Below are 20,562 nucleotides of genomic sequence, written 5' to 3' on the forward strand. Positions count from 1 at the left end.
TTCAAACTTTAAAAAATTCAAATTATGACCAATATACAGGGACGGAGCTAGATGAAATATTAGAAAAAAGCCAAAAATATTTACACAATAAAATAAAATAAAAATAAAATTTTAAAAAAAACTAAACTAAAATTTTCATATAATTTATATATAAAAAATTAAAATTAGGAGCCATTGTTCTCCTTTCTTTGTATGTAGCTCCCCTGCCAATAAATAAGTATAAAATGAGGATAAAGACCATCTAAAAATAAAGATATTAGTAAAAAAAATAAAATAATACTGTAATTATTTTTAAATTAAAATAAAACAAAAATATTATTTTAGTATCTTACCATTTACCAACTTCCTTTCTCACCTTGTGGATTAGTGGCTAGTGCGTTATGCATATATCCAGGGATACCCGACCCAAACCCGTCAAAGAGAGTACAGTCTTGAGTCTTCTTTTTCCTCGTGTCGCAGCCACTCGCCCGCCAGTCTCGCCGTCCTCGCCTCACCGGTCTCGATTCGCCGGCTTCACCTCCCCCCCTAGTTGCGCTTCCTCCCTCAACCTCTAGTCTCTACTCCTCCGTGATAAGAATCTCCACGCTCCTCCTTCTTGGTTCCACGCATCCACCACACCGTCCAGACTACAGACCACCCAGCCTCCATCGGCGCCGTCTCCTTCGAAGCCACATCTGCCAGTTTCAGCTGTCTCGGTGAGCTTCTATTATTTTAACTTTTTAATATTCAATTTCGGGCATGCGTGAAATATTTGAACAAAAATTCCATTACAGACTGCATCGATCCGCATATTTTGTTTAATTGATCCACATTTCCGAGTCACTACTTGTTCTTCTTTTGATTCTAAGGTAAAGGATATTTTTTTTTTGTGTTGAGGTTTGTGAAAAATTTTAAAAATATTTTTAATTTTGTTTTAAATTTTTTTATTTATATTAAATATATTTTTGGTGGTAACTTTTTTAAAAAATTTAATATTAATTCAATAATAATTTTTAATATAAATAAATCAGATATAATTGTGTATATTATTGTTGAATTAGTTTTAAATTATTTATAAATTTAGTTGTTAGATGTAAATTAAAATATTTTAAAATAAAATTAAAATAAAATAAAATTTCAAAATATTGTTAAAATTTTTGATAAATTTAAAAAATAAAATATACATACTTAATTTGATTAAAAACTTTCTGCCGACTATCATCATTTCTTTCTTCAAACAAGAACAAGCATATGAGATTAATTAAAACCCCCAGCAGCAGCAACAAGAAAGGCTAATTAAAAAAGAAGAAAAATAGTCTCTTAAAACCACCTGGGTTGTACTCATCAACAACCTCAAATACTACATGCGGCTCGAAGAAATCACTATCACGCGATACCCACCTTGAAGTGTGATCAAAAGTAGGCCCCTGCATACCAGAGGCCATATTTATTTATGCCTGATGTTAGGATGTTGTGTTGTTATTGACATTTTGATAATTTGTTAATTTGGTAAACTATTTTTGTTGTGGATTATTGTTCTTAATCTTGATCTTATTATTGTTGTTTGTTAATTAAATTTTGTTATTGGCTAGATGATAGTATCAATCAATTTAATTCATTATTCTTGACTTCTTATCATTGGGTTGTTGTTTGATATTAGATTACGTATTTGGAAATTTTGATGATTGATAACAAATTTTGACTTGAGTTTATATTTAAATGATATTATAATATTGTAGTTGATTTCATACTTTTAATTTAAATAATATTTTAAAATTTATATAGATTATTATTATTATGTTTTAATGTCTTTATTTATTATTTTATTATAAAACGGTTATTTCAATTGAATTATTAATTGAACTGATTGAACTAATAAATTAATAAATTAATAACGAAAACGGTTCGATAAACAGTCAGTTTTCAGAACCTTGATTTTAGCTCGTTCCATTACATTTTAGGAGATGGGAAAAAGTTTTGAATTTTTTTATCTAATTGAATTTATATTTGTGGGTTGTGTTTGTTCAGGTCGCTGCAAGGAAATACCCCCTACACCATCTTCTTCTCAATTGAAAAATTTGAGAGAGAGAGAGATTTGGCGGGAAAATGGAAGGCAGCGAAAGCGAGGCCATCTTTGAATCTCTGAATTTGAATCCGCAGCTCTTCGTCAACGAAGTTCGCAACACCGTCGACGATGTTCTTGATGAAGCTTTCGATTTCTTCCACCAGTAAGTAACACCCTCAAACACTCCCTTCTTCTCCTTTAATTTTTCACTTTCAATTCTGAAATGGTGGATACTACAACGAAGATGGCAAAAATATCTTCTCATGAAGATGCTTTGGTTAAAAGTGTGGTTTATTTATTTAGCCACACTTTAAACAAAAACAACACTTTTATAAATATCAAAATCTAACCATACACTCCATCGTCCAAAGGTCAAAAAGAAATATACTCATATGAAGATAATTATGCCATCTTCATTGTAGTATCCACCTTCTGAAATATCATTGTTTGTTTTAATTGGTTTTGTAATTCTATGATTTCAGAGAGGCATCAACCAAGTTGAACTCTGAAGGCTCCATACAAAGGTCTGAAGATCTGAAAAAGGTAACTGTTCTACTGAACTGAACAGAATTTTACCAGTTAGAGTTACTTTTGTTGTGATAATGGAAATTTGAGCGTATGATAGTTGGTAGCTAGAGTATGCTAAGTGTGGTTCATGCCATTGTTTTGGTTTTTGTGAAAAAGGGAGTTGATTGCGTTCGGCAGAGGACCCAATCTGTTTTGGACATAAGCTTAGCTATTTGGGAAAAATACTGCTTACTTCACTGTTTTGCTGTTCCCCAAGGCTTTTGCATGCCAAACTCTCTCTCTCTCTCATTACATTAGATTATTAAGAAGGATTATTGCAAAATATCCATGTCCAAAACGGAGGATTATTATGATCTCATATTCATAAGGCATTATAAGTTGTCTTAATATCAGGTTCTGGCACATAGACAAAAACTTATGACTTTCACACGGATCACTTGTAAAAGAAACCTCACTTTTATCAAACCTCACTTTTATCTATGTGACAACATCTGATTTTATGACGGTCTAAAAATTAGTTCTGTTAACCGGCTATGAATATGCAGTATAATACAAGTATACTATATTATAATATTATATATGCGTATGTACTAACTGAAGCATTTCTTATCCTCAGTAAGGATTTTCATTTTGTGAATCGATTATCTAACTTTAGGAAGACAATGTACTTCCAGGACAAGTCAAATGAGAATGGCCTCCATCCAGATGCTCCTTTTGATCCGGATATTGATGCCCAGTTAAATTCCTTAAGAACAAGACTAACAGAGGTCGTATGAATGATAATTGCTGAAATCCTTCTATTATGGGGTTCTACTTTGTTTTTATCATTTGATTTACATTGATACTATTTGTGCTGTCAGGTGGGGAAGGAGTTTGAAGTGTTGAATCATGAAATTCAAATATTAGAAAAACAGTCTACTGTCAATGCTCACTATGTCAATAATGCAGTACAATTATATGAGCAGAACCATGTGTTGTTTCAGGGTAATTCAAGAGCTCCTCTTCATCTTTATATTCATTTAATCATTTTTGCACGGCCAGTACTAGCCTTTACCATTAGAGATTAATTGTGATGCGAAATGCATGCTTTCATTTTTGATTAAGCTAAAGGGTACTTCATTTTGTACCTTTATCTATATATGCTATTACATGCGTGCTGCATATTGCTTTCTTTTCCAATTTTGCTGCAAATGGACATTTAATTGGTTCAACTGTTTGGATGCTAGAAACTTTTTCAAAATATGTATTTTTTCCACCCAATTGCATACAGTCAAATAATGCACAATTAGGAAAAGGTTTCTTTTAATTCTGTGGTTCATATATATCATATATGACTTGCATAATACATATTAGTATTTTACATGTATAAGATCAAATGTATAGTTGATGGGAATGTACCAACTTTATATCTTTATAGCTTCTAACCTGATCAAGCATAATGGTGCTGCACTGTTAATATGGTTTAGGATGTCAATCCCATGAACCCCAAGGGGGAAGCTTACCAAATAATGCTATCAACTTTTTTCCTGTATGATAATGATGATTATTATTGCTTTTTTTTTTTGTGAAAATAAGCAGGAAGAATTTTGTACTTTCTGGTGGAAATAATTGATAAGGTTTGAACTGATGTTAAATGAAGTTTTACCATTGACTATTGTTTCCCCCAGAGATTGTGACAACTGCAGCTGAACTTGGGATAAAAATAAGAAAGCTAAGCACCACAACAATTGAAGAGTCTGAACAAATGAAAACAAAAGTGGTTTACAGCCCCGAGCTGGATCTATCTTCTATTAAATCTGGCAAAGGTAACTTAAATAATTCATTGTATTTCCCTTGCTAATTTAGACAAGTTGAAATGTTGCATTCTAAGTTAAATTTTTATAATTTCTTTTTGCAGATCTCTCAAATATGAATTTAGATGACCTTCAAAAATTTGCAAGTATTATGAAGAGTACATGAAATTCTGTGTTTGTCATCGGTCTAGTTGGAACACCTTTGTGTTGATCCGTACTCTTTCCTTATGTTACCTGTGTGTATTAGCTATAGTAGATTAGTGCACTTAGCTTAGTTAGCATTTCTGATTAATAGTTAGTTACTGGTTAGTGTATTCAGTTAGACTTAGATATTTATAATGTAAGTAGCTATATATAGCAGGGTTGGCTATCTGATTCTGTTAGCTTGCCATTTTACCCCAACTACTTTCTCTGTTTATTGCAATCTCCTGAGCACTCTCTCTACTCTCTCCTCCCTCATTCTTCTCTGTTCATCGCTTACACTCACACTTCCGTTTTTCACAACTTGTACTAGTTAGTTGGATACTAGGATTATTCTGAGGAATTCTGTGATACTTGAAATTAGCTTAAAAATGAAATTGCAAGTTTAAACAATCGTTATCCATAAATAGGGTCTAGATATTGGAAATGTTGATTCCTAGATAGGGTATGAAGAAAAGTAGATGGAAAAACAATCATTTTTATCTAAAGTTTAAAACGCTAACAAAACTATTCATAAAAGAATGAAACTAATGTTTTCTCCATGAAAAATGAGGTTTGTGAGGCAAAAATATCCAAACGCTAAATTTTGATTGATTTTGTTAAAAAATTATCCAAATTTTCAATAAAAAAGAAAACAGTACAAATGAAGGTCACATACGAAAAGAGTGTCCTTAGCAGGTACAATTTAATTGAACTTGATTTAAAAAATATTTAGCTACCTACTATTTCTAAATCTTATAAAATCAAGTTATCAATTTTCTTAGTATAAGACCAGTATAAAGAGAAACAATATTATTGTTAGAAGGCATAGAGTAACCTTAACTAAATTAAAACTTTGTCAGCTAGAAAAATGCATAATATGGGCTATGGCACGTTAAAAATTATCAAATTATGGTATCTCCATTATCTTTTCATGCTTGTGTTGCTCCTTATCTGTAGAATTTCCCTTTGGCAATTTTTCTTGAATTGTTGGACAAATTTTTCCTAATGTATATTATACCCGAAGCATAGTCACCAAAAATTAAATATACTTAAGAATTGCAATTTTTCTTTTTCAACTTTGAAGAAACAAGAAGCAGTATACCAAAAATAAAAAATAAAAATAAAACAACTTAACAGGAAGCTTCTTCAAATACAATTATCCCATTCCTGTTAGGCATTGGGTTTCTCTTGTATTGACTCACTAATTAACAAATGACTAGTGAGACAGTCTATACTCTATACCCAATAAAATAAAAAATAAAAAATAAAAACTAGCGAGACGGTCAACAAACATGCAGTAGTCTCTTTTAATATTCAGAATCATCGTAATATCTATGAGCTATGTAAGAAAATATCTTTTAGAACTTTCAATTCAAAGTACTTAAACGAGTTAAAGTGTCAATTAGATTTTTTTCAAAGATTTATACATTATTATAGATTATAGATAAAATTTAAAATACCAACCAGTAGTCAAGATTCTTGGTTCAGTTTTCCAGCCACGGAAATTGAAGAACAATTACGTTTGAGCGATACACATAGTTGACTCCACAGTCCACTCATTAAAGAGACAACATCACCATTGAATAAAACTTTCCACAAAAACTATGTGAATTTTAACACTTTGCCTTCAGAAGAAAACATCATTTGCATTTCTCTTTGTCACTCGGTTAATATCCGCAATGAAAATCCAACAATTCTTATCTCTTCTGGTGATATCAATCTGTGTGGTTGCTGGCCTCTGTGTTAAAGATGAGCAACAACTGCTGTTGCAATTGAAGAACAACCTTACTTTCAATTTCAACAGTGGAAGATCAAGCAAACTGAACGTGTGGAATCAAAGTATTGGTTGCTGCAATTGGAGTGGTGTTACTTGTAATGATGAGGGATACGTTATTGGTCTTGATCTGAGTGGAGAATCAATCACTGGCGGATTCAACGATTCGAGCAGCCTATTCGGTCTTCAACATCTGCAGAAATTAAACCTGGCAGCTAATAATTTCAATTCTATGATTCCTTCAGCATTTGGCTTGTTGGACAAGTTAACTTACCTGAATTTGTCACATGCTGGGTTCGTGGGGCAGATTCCGATAGAGATTTCTCAGCTGACGAGGTTGGTTACTCTTGATATCTCAAGTGTTGCATATTTTGAAGGGCAATATCTAAAACTTGAGAACCCAAATCTAAGGATGCTTATCAGAAATCTCAGCAGTATTAGGCAATTGTATTTGGATGGTGTAATTATGACATCTCAGGCAGAGGAATGGTGCAATGCTTTGTTGTTTCTGCCCAACCTGCAAGAATTGAGCATGTCACATTGCAATCTCTCAGGACCACTTAATTCTTCATTAACAAGTCTTGAGAATCTCTCGGTCATTCGTCTTGATCGGAACAATTTCTCATCTCCAGTGCCAGAAACCTTTGCCACTTTGAAAAATCTAACCATCCTCAGTCTTTCCGTTTGTCGGTTGACGGGAGTGTTCCCTCAAAAGATATTCCAGGTTAGAACACTGTCATTCATTGACATCTCATACAATTCCAACCTCCAAGGTTCCTTTCCTGTCTTACCATTCAACGGATCTCTCCATACCTTAATAGTAAGCAACACCAACTTCTCTGGAGAACTTCCTTCTTCTATTGGCAGCATGACACAATTATCCGCACTGGATCTATTTAACTGCCAATTTAGAGGAAAACTACCCATTTCGTTGTCAAAGCTCGCGGAGCTCAGTTACTTGGATTTGTCACTAAACAATTTTACAGGTCCAGTTCCATCATTTGGCAAGTCTCAAAAACTTACCTATATAGATCTTTCTCGTAATAATTTTAGTGGACCAATTCCATCATCTACTCCCTTTGAAGTACTACAAAATCTCATCAGCATCAACCTGGCTTACAATTCCATCAGTGGAAGAATTCCTTCATCTCTTTTTAGACTCCCATTACTGAAGAAGATTCTACTTTCCAACAACCAGTTTGTTCAATTGGATGAACTCACGAATGTGTCTTCCTCTAAGTTAAACACTCTTGATTTAAGCAGCAACAACCTATCAGGTCCAATACCAATGTTCATCTTCCAGCTCCGGGAACTCTCTATCATCCAACTTTCCTCAAACAAGTTCAATGGGCCAATGCAGCTAGATGAGTTTTTGGCACTTAAAAATTTAACCACACTAGACCTTTCATACAACAACTTATTTGTCAATGTGAGTCTCAACCTGTCTTCAATTCCAAACATTAGCATGCTAAAATTGGCATCCTGCAATTTAAAAACTATACCTGGTTTCTTGAGGTACCAATCTGGATTAGCCTTTTTAGACCTCTCAGACAACCAAATTCAAGGATCAGTGCCCAACTGGATTTGGAAACTTAAATATCTTCAAAGCCTTAATATGTCTCACAATTTTCTAACTGATTTCCAAGGGCCACTTCAGAATCTTAGTTCCAATTTAGCTGTCCTTGACCTTCACCACAATCAACTTCGTGGGATAATTCCTGTCTTTCCTAAATATGCTGCCTATGTAGATTATTCAAACAATAATTTCAGCTCCATTATCCCAGTTGAAATCGGCAGTTACCTGTCTGGCACATTTTATCTGTCTCTTGCAAACAATAGATTCCATGGCAGCATCCCTAATTCCATCTGTGATGCCTCATTTCGTGTTCTTGATCTCTCCCGTAATAATATATCTGGCACAATTCCCTTTTGTTTAATAGCATTAAGTAAGATTCTCGGTGTACTGAACCTGCGCAACAACAAGCTCTCGGGTCCTATCCATGATTTGTTTCCAGCTTCCTGTGCTCTGAGGACTCTTGATCTCCATGGAAATATATTAGAAGGACATATTCCAAAATCTCTTGCTAACTGCTCAACACTAGAGGTTTGGACCTTGGGAACAATCAAATTTCTGATGGATTTCCATGTTCCTTGAAGCACATATCCACCCTCCGTGTGCTAGTACTGCGAAAAAACAACTTCCATGGCAACATTGGATGTCCAAAAATCAGTGGTGCATGGAAAATGCTTCAGATTGTTGACCTGGCCTTTAACAAGTTTAATGGTGCACTCCCTGGAAAATGGTTCAGAACGTGGGTGGCAATGATGGATGATGAAGACCAGGCTGATTCTGGGGTAAATTATCTCCGATTTGAGGTACTCAATTTAATCCGACATACTATCAGAATTCAGTAACGGTTACAAGCAAAGGTCAAGGGATGGAGTTAGTTAAGATTCTAACTATCTTCACTTCCATTGACTTTTCATCTAACCATTTCCAAGGAGAAATACCGAAAGAACTGTTTGATTTCAAAGCACTCTATGTGCTTAACTTATCAAACAATGCTCTTACTGGCCAGATTCCATCATCTATAGGGAATTTGAAACAGCTTGAGTCACTAGACCTCTCAAACAACTCATTACAAGGAGAAATTCCCACTGTGCTTGCGAGTTTGGATTTCCTTTCAGTCTTGAATCTCTCGTCCAATCAGCTGCAGGGAAGAATCCCTTTGGGCTGCCAAATCCAAACATTTTCAAACTCCTCCTTCATTGATAATATAGGATTATGTGGTCCTCCTTTGACTACAAAATGCAGTGATATTAATGAAACATTCAGTTCAGTTAGCCCGCAAGATTCTGCAATTGATTGGAATTTTATTAGTGTGGAAGTTGGTTTGATTTTTGGCCTTCTTATTGTCATTGGTCCCGTCTTGTTCTTTAAGAAATGGAGACACAAGTATTGCCAATTTCTGGACACAGTTCTTTGTTGGATCTTTCCTCAACTGAGCCTTGAATATGAAAGATGTGGAAGCCAAAGTTACGAAGTTCTGGTATGGAGGAAGTACTAGTCATTATTTAGTATCTATAACTGTTGATAACTTGATGATGCTACTGATGCATGAACAGCAAGTATAGAAAAAAAATGTGGGATATGTTATGTTTATTTTACTTGTTTTCATTTTTTGCTTTAAGCCTTTAAGCCTTGTATGTAGTTACTGTTGAATAATCATGTGTACTTGTACTGAAGTTTCCCTTTCCCATGCTAATGCAAATTGATCCAGTGATAAAATACAAGTGAATTGGGACTTTTTTTTCTTAGATTGGAACTATGACTTTCCTCATGCTAGATAAAATGATTTATTGTATGAAAGCTGTGGAGAAAAGGCACAGAACTCTCAGATGGATGCATTACTAGTTTATAAGAATTTCCCTCACTTTTCATAGCCTTACAAAACGGCATCATAGGAAGTAAATAGGGGGTCATCCATAGTGTCCCATTAAACTCTCGAACTTCACTAACTGCTGGCGTACGATGCTCATCTAGAAGAAGCATAGTCTGTAAAATAAACCCGAAGAATCAGATTGTTCACTGAGACCCAAAACTGGTTCGTGATTGGGTCATACCTGACCAGGCTTCCAAAGTTTCTCTAGTGCTTATCTGTCAAATTTTTGCAAAGATTACGTGCCAAATTTGCGCAAAGATTATGTGCCAAATTTGCTTAGTTTCAATTTGAGAAGGTGAATTCTATTATGCCTATGTTATAGTGCCTAATTTTTGTTTAATTTATTTGATATGGTAAGTTTTGAATATTTAATAATTTTTTATTTTTATATTTTTAAAATTAAATATTGATTTTTAACTTTTTTAAGAAGTTAGGTAAAATATTTATAGGTACCATAGCAACAGTTCAACTAGATATTCATAAAAGTTATACAATATTCAGTATTTTATTACAATAATTTAAAAAAAAAACAAGCACATCTAAAAATTCTAAATAGATTTAGTGTCTTTTTAAAATTAAATACACATTCAAAATACAAACTAAATAAAACTAAAATTTAAAATTTTAATTTTAATTTTAAATTTCTGTTTCAAATGTAATATATTTAATTATTAATATATTACAATTTAAATACACATCCAAAAATCAAATTAGTTAGAATTCAAAATTTGATTGAGTTAATTCATGAAGATATGTTATCTTTCTTTTTCCACTTAATAAAAAGTTCTATTTTTCTAAATTTATGTATAATGTTAGAAGTGTCTGTATTTTTTGTGAGTTGTAATGTTAATCTAATTTGAAAGTGTCAATACTTAATTTTGGATGTGTTTATGTTGTTCATTATATTCTTATGTATATATATAAATTTTTTTACATGAGTTTTGGATGTGTTGATAAAATATTTAGAATGCATTCTTATAATTTTGGATGTGTATTTAAGTTTAATTTTGGATGTGTTTTAAAAATATTTTGAATAAAATATCATACTATTAGATGTGTTATAATTAAAAAATAACGACAGAATTCTTATGATCATATCATCTACATCTTCTCTCTTAAACTCCAGATATTTTTTGCTTCTTTGCTCAAACTATTTACGTACAAAGTACTTTATTTGTAACAACTCTATTAATAAAATTAAATAAGATCAACCTTGTTTCAATTAAATAAGAATAGAATTTTTATGTTTATTTTTAAATATAATTAAAAATATTGAACATAATATTTCTTAACAAATTACATAAATACATGTGTGGAAAGTAGTGATACCTTTTATCAATGCAGAGAGTGCTTCAGCTAGAAGTAGGTGATACTTCTTTACTAACGAAGACGAGGTGAAGATGAGAAGAAGAATTCAGCATGAAGTACCTTTTTGGTTTTGGATTCACTAATTCAATGTGAATGTTCTGTAGAATAAGGAATAAAAAACTTTATTTGTTACGTTGAAGTTATCTAAAAAAAGTAAAGAGTAACTAACTATGATATGAAATGGATGGATTTTAAAATTTAAATTAAATTTATTTATAGATATGTATCTATAAAATCTTTATAGTAATATAAATGGAACACTCTTATGCTGACGTGATGCTCATACGTTGAATTTTGAAATTTATTTGTTTAGGTGTTGTCACTAGAAATTTTTAGAATTTTATTTATAAATTATAAATTATTATTTACTTAGTTGTTACTTTTTAAATTTTAAATTACGTTTTCTTAGGTTGTTAGGTATTTAGTTTTTAATATTGTTAAACTAATTATTTACTTAGGTGTCGTTACTAGAAATTTTTAAAAATTATAAATTATTATTTGCTTAAATTGTTATTTTTTAAATTTAAGTTATTTAATTATGTTGTTACTTTTTAATTTTAAGTTATTTGTATATTACTCTTTTAAATTTTTAAATTTTATTTATAAATTATAAATTATTATTTGTTTAAGTTGTTACTTTTTAAATTTAAGCTGTTTTGCTTAGGTGGTTACTTTTTAAATTTTAAGTTATTTGCATATTATTCTCAATACTTCTGGATTCGATTACATCTATTTGGTTGTAAAGTTTATTGTTTTACAAAAAAATAACTTCATTGATAAATTTATTTATTTGATCAATTTTTTCTTAGCATAGTTAATACAACAAACCCTTTTTTATCTTAATCTATTTTAAATATTATTGAATATCTTACTGAAATTGGAAATGAGAAGATTCTTAAAAAAGATCACAAGTCTATCAAATACAATGTTATTGAATTGGAAGTCGATGATGGGTAATCAATTCTTTTTAGATCCTTTAGCTATATATTTAAACCTTTTATTTTCTATAAACATAATTTTTGGCGAATCAATTCAATTCCTTCGAAAAAATTGCGAATTGAGTTCCTAAAAATATAATTCGTTTATAAGTAGTTCATTTTAGTTAATCCGGATAACGTGCGAATAAAAACTGCAGTTGTAAGACTGCAGTTGTAAGAGCGAGAGTCTACAATTTACCATCTTATAACGAAGTCGTAGCTCTAATAATAGGAGATTTTGATTCTGGATATCCAAGGCGTGATATTATAGTTCAATTAAAGTTTGGATATCTACAAAAGATTTATGAGACACACACCACATTTATTCCTCTTTAGTATCCTATGATATTTTTTTACAGTGAAGATGACTACCAAGAAGACATTCCTCTGCGAGAATGTCATAGAGCTGATGAAAATAAAAAGAGATAACGTGTGAGTTTTAAGGGAGTTCATAGCATTTAGGATACAAGAGAAAAGGGTCAAGTATGCAACCATTGTCAATGGTGAAAGACTATTTCAGCAGTTCTTGGTTGATTGCTTTTTCAAGATTGAAGCACAAAGGCTGACCTACTATCGAAACAACTAAAAAAAGTGAGGAGTGATATATACAAGGGGATTCAAGGAACTTAAAGGTTGAAGACCGATCAGATATATCGTGTAAAGTGTTCAAAATTAAGCTTGGCATGATAATTTCGGATCTTAAGCATGGAATTTCATTTGAAGTGCTAGATGCAGGTATTGCTCATCATCCAACCTTATTTTTAGAGAAATGTTCCTTTAAATTATTATAAAATAAATGGTAAATATATTTTTTTTATTTAACCTATTGATTTTTTATTATCACCCTTAATTTATCAAAGCACATATATAAAATAGATAATTTATTTATAACATGTTCTTTTTTATCTTTTTGTTATAAGGGATGTATACAGTGGAATTCTAAAAAAGAGGTCAGCCGCATATTCACATTCTTTTATGGTTGCGTGGAGACCACCATATAATAATGACAACTTAGATTGACAAGTTAATATCTTCAGAGTTGCTCGATCTTATTCGGTACCCAAAATTATTTAAAGTTGTGTCTACGTATATGATTCATGGGGCATGTGGTAGAGCTTTCTCAAAATCTCTCTGCATGAAATATGGGTACTGCATCAAATATTATCCCAAAATATTCAGTAGCACCATAGTTGTCGATGATAGTAGATACCCATCATATGGAAGACGAGACACAGGAGTAGTTACTGAGAAGAAGAGAGTCCATATGGATAATAGGTATGTGGTTCTATACAATGCATATCTACTAGTGTCTTATCAAGCGCATGTTAATGTAGAGTACTGCAATAAGCCAAATGCTATCAAATATTTGTTCAAGTACGTGAATAAAGATCCATACAGGATAGCAGTTGGAGTTTCAAAGGAAGTTTTCAGTGGAGAGAATGCTTAGGTTATTGATGAGATCAAACAATTTTATGATTGTAGGTATTTGTCTGCATACGAGACTATGTGAAGAACTTTGCCTTATGATATTCATCAGAGGTGGCCTTCAATGATGAGATTAACTTTTTATTTACCTGAAGAGCAAAATATCATCTTTAAAGATGATGACGATCTTGAGAAAATCATGGAAGAATAGGAAGGAAAATGTACGATGTTCTTAGCATGGATGAAGGCCAACAAAAAATTTGAAACAGGTCAAACTCTGACGTATGCTAAGTTTTCAAATCAATTTGTTTAGGGGTGTTCAAAACCGATCCAATCCGAACAAAACCGACCAACCGAGCCGAAAAAATCGATAACCGAACAAACCAAAAACCGAAAAAAACCGAAAAAATGATATTTTGCAATTTTTTTACGGTTCGGTTCGGTTTTTGATTTTAATTTGAAAAACTCTAACCAAACCGAACCGAACCGGTTTACTAAAAAACCCTATATAAAAACCAAACCCCACCCCCTTCCATCAGATACAGCGCCGCTCAGAACCCTAAATCTCTCCTCTTCCCCACTCTCCACTCTCTTTTTCCACTTCCACATCCCACCCTCACACGCCGTCGTCCTCTAATCCCCTGACGTCGCCGGACAACACCCTCGCGGTGGCCTTCCTCTTCGTGCTTCCCTCTTCTCGGCGCGGCCCTTTCTCTCCTCTTCCTCATCGCGATTCCCTCTCGGCGCCACCCTTCCTCCACGCACAGAAGCCGCCCTTCCTCCACGCACAGAAGCTGCCGTCTCCTCTATGCACAGAAGCCGCCATCTGCTCCCATCGTCTTCCTCCCATTGTCCTCCCAGTGTCGTCCTCCACACCGTCGTTTTCAATAATAGTTCGCTGGCTCTTCGCTTCTCTGAATCGCAGTTCTAAATTTGTTGGATCTGACTATTTGTTGTTGTTTCATTTTTGGATTCTGATCTGATACTTGTATCCGTTCTGATTTGTTATTTTGATTTTTAGCTTTGATTACTGATTATTTGTTCTTGGTTGTGAGTTTTGTTTAGGGTTTTGGATCTGATTACTTCTTTATTTTGATTGTATGTTTTGTTCTGAGTTTTGCTTAAGATTTTAGATCTGATTATTTCTTTATTTTGATTGTATGTTCTATTTTGAGTTTTGCTTAGGATTCTGGATCTGATTACTTTGGTTGTGATTACTGATCATCTGTTATTTTGGTTTTTTATTATTTGTTCTTGGTTTGGGTTCTGCTCTGGTATTTGATTTTAGGGTATGGATAGAAGTTAGATCGGGATATTTTTTTGAATTATTTGAAAAACCGAAAAACCAAACCAAACCGAATCGAAAAATAAATATAAAATTGGATCGGATGACTTTTTCTCCAATAACCGAACCAAACTGCACCGCGAACACCCCTAAATTTGTTTATGATAGAGAAACAAGGGAATGGAATCCACGCAATAGAGGGTAGCCCTAAATTTGTTTATGATAGAGAAACAAGGGAATGGAATCCACGCAATAGAGGGTATTCTATCGGGAGGTTAAACTATGTTCCACCGTGTACAGGTGATATCTACTATATGAGAATTTTGTTAGCTGTTCAGAAAGGTTGCACAACATGAGTCTATTAGGACAGTTAAAGGAATTATATATTCTAGCTTCCAAGATGCTTGCTATTCCATGGGACTATTGTGTGATGATAGAGAATTCATTACAACTATTAATGAGGTAGCTGAACTTGCATCTGGTTACCAATTGAGAAAACTATTTGTGATACTACTAATATCTAATAGAGTTAGCAAACTAAAGCGTGTTTGAAATGCAACTTGGATATTATTAGCTGACGGGATACTATATGAGAGGAGAAAAGCATTGAAAACCAAGGTATTTTACTATGTCTTTTTTTTATATCAAGATTGTATTCTCTTATTACTTTTCTTTCTATTACTAATATCAAAAGTGTTATTTTGGAATTACTTATTAAATATTTCATAAAATCTTCATGTGATTTTGTTAGGATTAAACATGACTAATAACGAATTGAAACACCTCTGCCTTATTAAGATTGAGAAGATACTCAACAGCAACGCGAGATATTTAAGAGACTATTAATCAATGTCATATCCTGAGATATCTGATATTCTCCTTTTTCAGAATAAGCTAACAGAGGAAGAGTTAGCATATGACACAAATGAGTTGACTCTTACAAACTTATATACGGAACAAAAGATGACTCATGAGCAAAGGTTAGTATTCGATGAGATATTCAATGTTGTTATTACAGACTCTGGTGATTTTTAATTTGTTTAAGGGCATGGTGGGTGTGGTAAGATATTTATTTAGAATGGACTTTCTTCTGCTATTTTGTCTAGAGGAAAGATTATTTTAAATGTCGCATCCAGTAGATTATAAAATGTTATTTTACTAACCATGTCAAATTTAAATATAAGCCCATGCATCATACGGATTTAACGCAAGTATATATAGTTTGTCATTCTTCTCTATTTTCAATTGAATAAAAAATAAACAAATTATCTTTACGTACTCTCTTAATTTTATTATGTATTCTCTCAGTTTTATTAATAATATATATAATAAGTGATTTTGTTACATTAATTTTATTAATTATAGTTATCTTTTTTTTTGTGACGAGAAAAATTAGAAAGTAAGAACTCATTCACATCCTGATTCAGAGTAAGGTTCTTTTTTTTTCACTCTTGTCTTTCGTTGCTTTTTCTTTTTAATGATTGATTCAATGCAAGGTATCTTCTATAATTAAATAAACATATTTTTTTTGGTAGAAGGTGAAACAGAGTATGAAGAAGGAAAAAAAGTATCAAAAAAAGTTTTTTTTTTGTTCAGCCATAGTGATCATTAATGGTATTGCTAGCAGAACACGAATCAAGAAGAAAGAGAGGTCTTTGCATCCTTGTCACCGTGTATTGAATCAGGATCTCGAACAATATTTTCCTTGTCATCAAAGTCCAGCGAGAGAAAGAAGAGAAAAAGAAAGGCTGAAGTTGATGTTGAGGTTGTGGGATTTGAGTATGATGCTTTCCATGAAAAATGGATGATGGAACCTCAGCAACCTCTTAAGATACCTCCACCAAGAGACGTGATTAAACTCAACGGTGATAGTGATAATAATGCAGCTGCTGAGGGGTTGCAGAAGCTTCATCGTGAGTATGTTAATGAAGAGAAAAAGGAAGAAATTCAAGAAAGAAACGTGTTTTCTAATGATGGTGTTGAAACTTCTTGGAACGATCCTATAATCGTTGGTTTGAGTGATAGTAGTAGTGATGAAGGAAGTGAGGGCGGTGAAAGAAGTTTGGACTGAGATTTTGAATTTTCAAGTGACATAGAGGACATTGATAATAGTGATGATGAAGATTTTAGAGTGGAGGATGATGAAGGTTTAGCTTCAACATCAACTTCAGCTTCAAGCAATGATGATAGTGGTTCAAGTTCTTTTGATGATTAAGATGAAGAGGAGAAAAAGAAGAAGAGGAGATGTAAGAGGAAGAGAAGGAGAAGAAGAGAAGAGAGCCAACTTTTGAGTCTTATAGCAATAAAGTTTTGCACTATGATGAGGTGATTGTGGAAACTGAATGCTCTGGAATTGACAAGAAGAATGGTGAGAATAAGAACAATTCATCCTCAACCGAGAATAATATGTTTTATCATCAGAGAAAATGCTACCAAAAGATGCAGATTGTGCTAGTGTTCTATTTGGAGAACGCAATATGGAGGGTTATTCTTCAAAAAAGAATGAAGATAAGGAAAAGAATGTAGCTAAAAAATCAGTGGAGGGTTGTTCTTCAAAGAAGAATGAAGATAAAGAAAAGAAGGTGGAAAAGAAACTACTACCAGCGGAAAAGAGAGCACGGAAGAGAGTGGAAAGAACAGGAGAAAATGTTGGTGCTGATATCGAAGCCTCTCTCCAAAAGATTTCAAACTATTCTATTTGTATTTTACTTTGAATAAAGATAAACAACATATTAAATACATTTGTTATAAAATGACGATGATAATATATGTTATACTAAATTCAAAAAATATATGATTATAAAATGTTATTTTACTAACTATGTCAAATTTAAATATAAGCTCGTATATCGTACGAATTTAACACTAATAAAAACATGTTTCAATAAAAAAATAATTAATTATTATTTAAATCTAATTAAAGACTGATTAAAAGTTAATTAGTGTTGTACAACTAGCATTTTTCCCATAGCAATCACCATTTGAGAAATAATGAATTCTTCAACCTAAGGAATGAACTAACCACCTAGAGTCTTAAACGAAAATTTGCGCTAGACTGCGCAAATCCGCAAAACAAACAGACTCCGATTTTTTTTTTTTTTTTTGTCATGACGACTCCAGTTTCCAATTATTTTCTCTGAAAATCTCAAATCTCAAAAGTCAAAACCCAAAAAACAAAGACCTGCAATGTCACGGAAAAAAAAAAATCAGCAACCCGCAACAACCCTAGCCCCTCCATCGCCCATTCCTCTTCGGCTGTTGCTCCGTCAACGCCGCCGGCGCCTCTTCGAATCTCCCTCGCCTGCGCTGCCGGCTCATTTTCTGTTCTCTTACCTTCTGCGCCGCTCCTCTTCTGTTTCCCCTCCTCTGCTGCTCTGCCACCGGTCTGCTCCGCCTCCGCATCTGAGCTACTCTTCCGTCGGTTTTCTCTTCTCTGCTTTCTGGTGCTTTTTACTGCTGCTGATTTTAAATTTGGAGACACAGATTTGATCCTTCAAAGAATTATAGCGGTATAGTGGCCAAAGATTGGTACCGCTGCTAAAAGCGTCTTCGCAGGTATCGACAGACGCCTTCGTTCACTCGCAGATCGCAGTTAAGTTTCTGAAGCTTCATTGTATGCTGTGATTATTCAAATGGTTTCTTTTGGAAGTTGTAGTATTTATAGAAGAACAGAGAATCGTTTTCTTATGTGTTCAATTCTCAAATTTCATAGCATATACGGTTCCTTTAAATTCTTTCATTCTAAACTTAACCGGGGTTCCAGTGCTTCAGATAAAACCCCCAAACTGGAACCAAATAGGAATAATCACAATAGGGTAGGGATTTTCTGGGACTTAGATAACAAGCCACCAAACCCAATTCCACCTTATGAAGTTGCCAATAAGCTTAGAATTGTTGCATCTTCATTTGGGGTTGTTAGGCATATGGTAGCTTATGCAAATAGCCACACTTTCAGCAGTGTCCCACACGCTGTCCGGCAGAGGAGGAAAGAGAAGGAGCTGTATAATCGACTGGAGAGCAAGGGCGTCATCAAGCGGAATGAGCCTCATGTTTGCAGGGTTTGTGGGAGAAAGTTCTACACTAATGAGAAGCTTGTTAACCATTTCAAGCAGCTACATGAGAGCGAGCAAACAAAAAGGGTAAACCAAATAGCGTCTGCAAGGGGGAGCCGGAGGGTGAAGTTGGTGGCGAAGTATTCGATGAAGATGGAGAAATATAAGAAGGCTGCAAGGGATATTCTTACTCCAAGAGTAGGGTATGGTTTGGCGGATGAGCTGAAACGCGCAGGATTTTGGGTTCAGACCGTGTTGGATAAGCCAGAGGCTGCGGATCATGCATTGGAAAGTCACATGGTTGATATGATGGATCATAGGAGGGTTGAGTGCATAGTACTTGTGTCTGATGATTATGATTTCGCTAATGTAATAAGGGAAGCGAAGCTACGATGTCTGAAGACAGTTGTCGTTGGGGATACTAGTGATGGTGTATTGAAGAGGATTGCTGATACGTCCTTTTCTTGGGAGGAAATCCTAATGGGGAAAGCTAAAAAGGAGGCTGTATCAGTTGTCGAGAATTGGAAGGATCGTGATATTTTGAAAAGGTTAGAGTGGACATACAATCCAGAGGTGGATAAAAAGAAATACGATCCGGCTGATGTGGTTATTGAAGAATCAGAAGATGAGAATATTGAAGATATTTGTGATAATGTTGATGATGACTATAAGGATGGTGGAGGTGCTTGGTGGGAGTTAGATTCAGATGAAAATGTCACAAATGAACAGACACCAAAAGTATAGCTAGATGAAATTTTTAAAATGCGATTGGTTTGTATTTTTGTTTTCTATTTTCTTTCAGTTTTTCTAATTCTGTGAAAGAGAGATTGAAAATAGTAAAAGTAACAAAATCATGTTTTCACTATTTTCAATTAAAATTCTGAAAATAAGAAATGAAAACAAAAACCAGTCACACCCTTCCGGCCTTACTTGACATTCTACTTCACCATCTGAGTTGAGTGGAAATAACAAGTCCGAATCAATCATTTTTGGGAGTTAGAATTGTAACTTAGGGAGAGTTATTGTTGTAAACAAGACTTTGTAAATAAAATTAATAAATGTTTATTCTCTTTTATTTCCTGCTCTTATTTGTTCTCATTTGTTTATTTTACTAATCTGTTGGGATATTTTGTAAACAATAGATTTTTATTCTAGAAACTAGATATCTTGTTAGTAGTGAATGTTGTGGCATGGATCTTTTATTCCTTTTATCACCTTGTTCTGTTCCATACATTGGAATAAGACCTGGCGTTTAAATTTCAAAATGTTAAATTTCTAATCTTGGCTAATCTTTAAATGAGTTAAAATTCACGATTTTTTTCTTCAATAGATAGTCAAAATTCACTACTATTTCAGTAATCCTGCCACTATTTTTCTTTTGAACCGGCCACTATTTGTAGATTTTTTTAATTAGGACTATTGATCAAAGATTTTTAATGTCTTCTTTTTCAGTTCTCTATACAGTAGTCATCATGACAAATTTGTGAGTTTGTACTTTGTAGTGCTTTCTAAACTGAACTTTGAAAGGTCCTTCATGGACGAGTTGGGGTTTACAATGCTTATCATAGAGTCAAATTCAAAGGCAGTTATAGCTTTGGGGACCCAACAATAGGTCGTCAAAAATGAGTTAAATCTATCAAGTTAGTTCATTTAAATAGAAGGATTTTGTTTCTAAAATTAAGTTTGTTTA

At 33.4% G+C, this 20,562-nt stretch overlaps 2 protein-coding genes, 1 long non-coding RNA gene and 1 pseudogene across 4 annotated transcripts; all 4 read left to right on the plus strand.

Annotated features, from left to right (window-relative positions):
- The first annotated feature begins 219 nt into the window (after positions 1–219).
- Positions 220–4,767, plus strand: LOC112741664 (protein MIS12 homolog). Of its 2 annotated transcripts, none has more exons than XM_025790723.3 (7): positions 220–695; positions 2,008–2,207; positions 2,527–2,587; positions 3,247–3,339; positions 3,433–3,556; positions 4,240–4,377; positions 4,470–4,767. In XM_025790723.3, the coding sequence occupies exons 2-7, from the start codon at positions 2,086–2,088 to the stop codon at positions 4,529–4,531; spliced, it is 600 nt and encodes a 199-aa protein (XP_025646508.1). In that variant the 5' UTR covers positions 220–695; positions 2,008–2,085; the 3' UTR covers positions 4,532–4,767. The 2 variants fall into 2 exon arrangements, with proteins under 2 accessions (XP_025646508.1, XP_025646517.1); XM_025790732.3 differs by lacking the exon at positions 220–695 and adding an exon at positions 1,260–1,398.
- A 1,204-nt stretch (positions 4,768–5,971) lies between these two features.
- Positions 5,972–9,611, plus strand: LOC112741679 (receptor-like protein 7; annotated as a pseudogene).
- Positions 9,612–14,071: 4,460 nt separating this feature from the next.
- LOC112741686 (uncharacterized) lies at positions 14,072–16,564 on the plus strand. Its single transcript, XR_003171563.2, has 3 exons — positions 14,072–15,438; positions 15,709–15,800; positions 16,356–16,564. It is a non-coding gene; the product is annotated as an uncharacterized lncRNA (long non-coding RNA).
- A 66-nt stretch (positions 16,565–16,630) lies between these two features.
- Positions 16,631–19,947, plus strand: LOC112741698 (uncharacterized). The gene has a single exon (XM_025790775.3). It carries the CDS (start codon positions 18,453–18,455, stop codon positions 19,614–19,616), a length of 1,164 nt encoding a protein of 387 aa, XP_025646560.1. The 5' UTR covers positions 16,631–18,452; the 3' UTR covers positions 19,617–19,947.
- Positions 19,948–20,562: the final 615 nt, after the last annotated feature.

Source organism: Arachis hypogaea, chromosome 2, assembly GCF_003086295.3.
Source record: "Arachis hypogaea cultivar Tifrunner chromosome 2, arahy.Tifrunner.gnm2.J5K5, whole genome shotgun sequence".
Taxonomy (NCBI): Eukaryota; Viridiplantae; Streptophyta; class Magnoliopsida; order Fabales; family Fabaceae; genus Arachis; species Arachis hypogaea.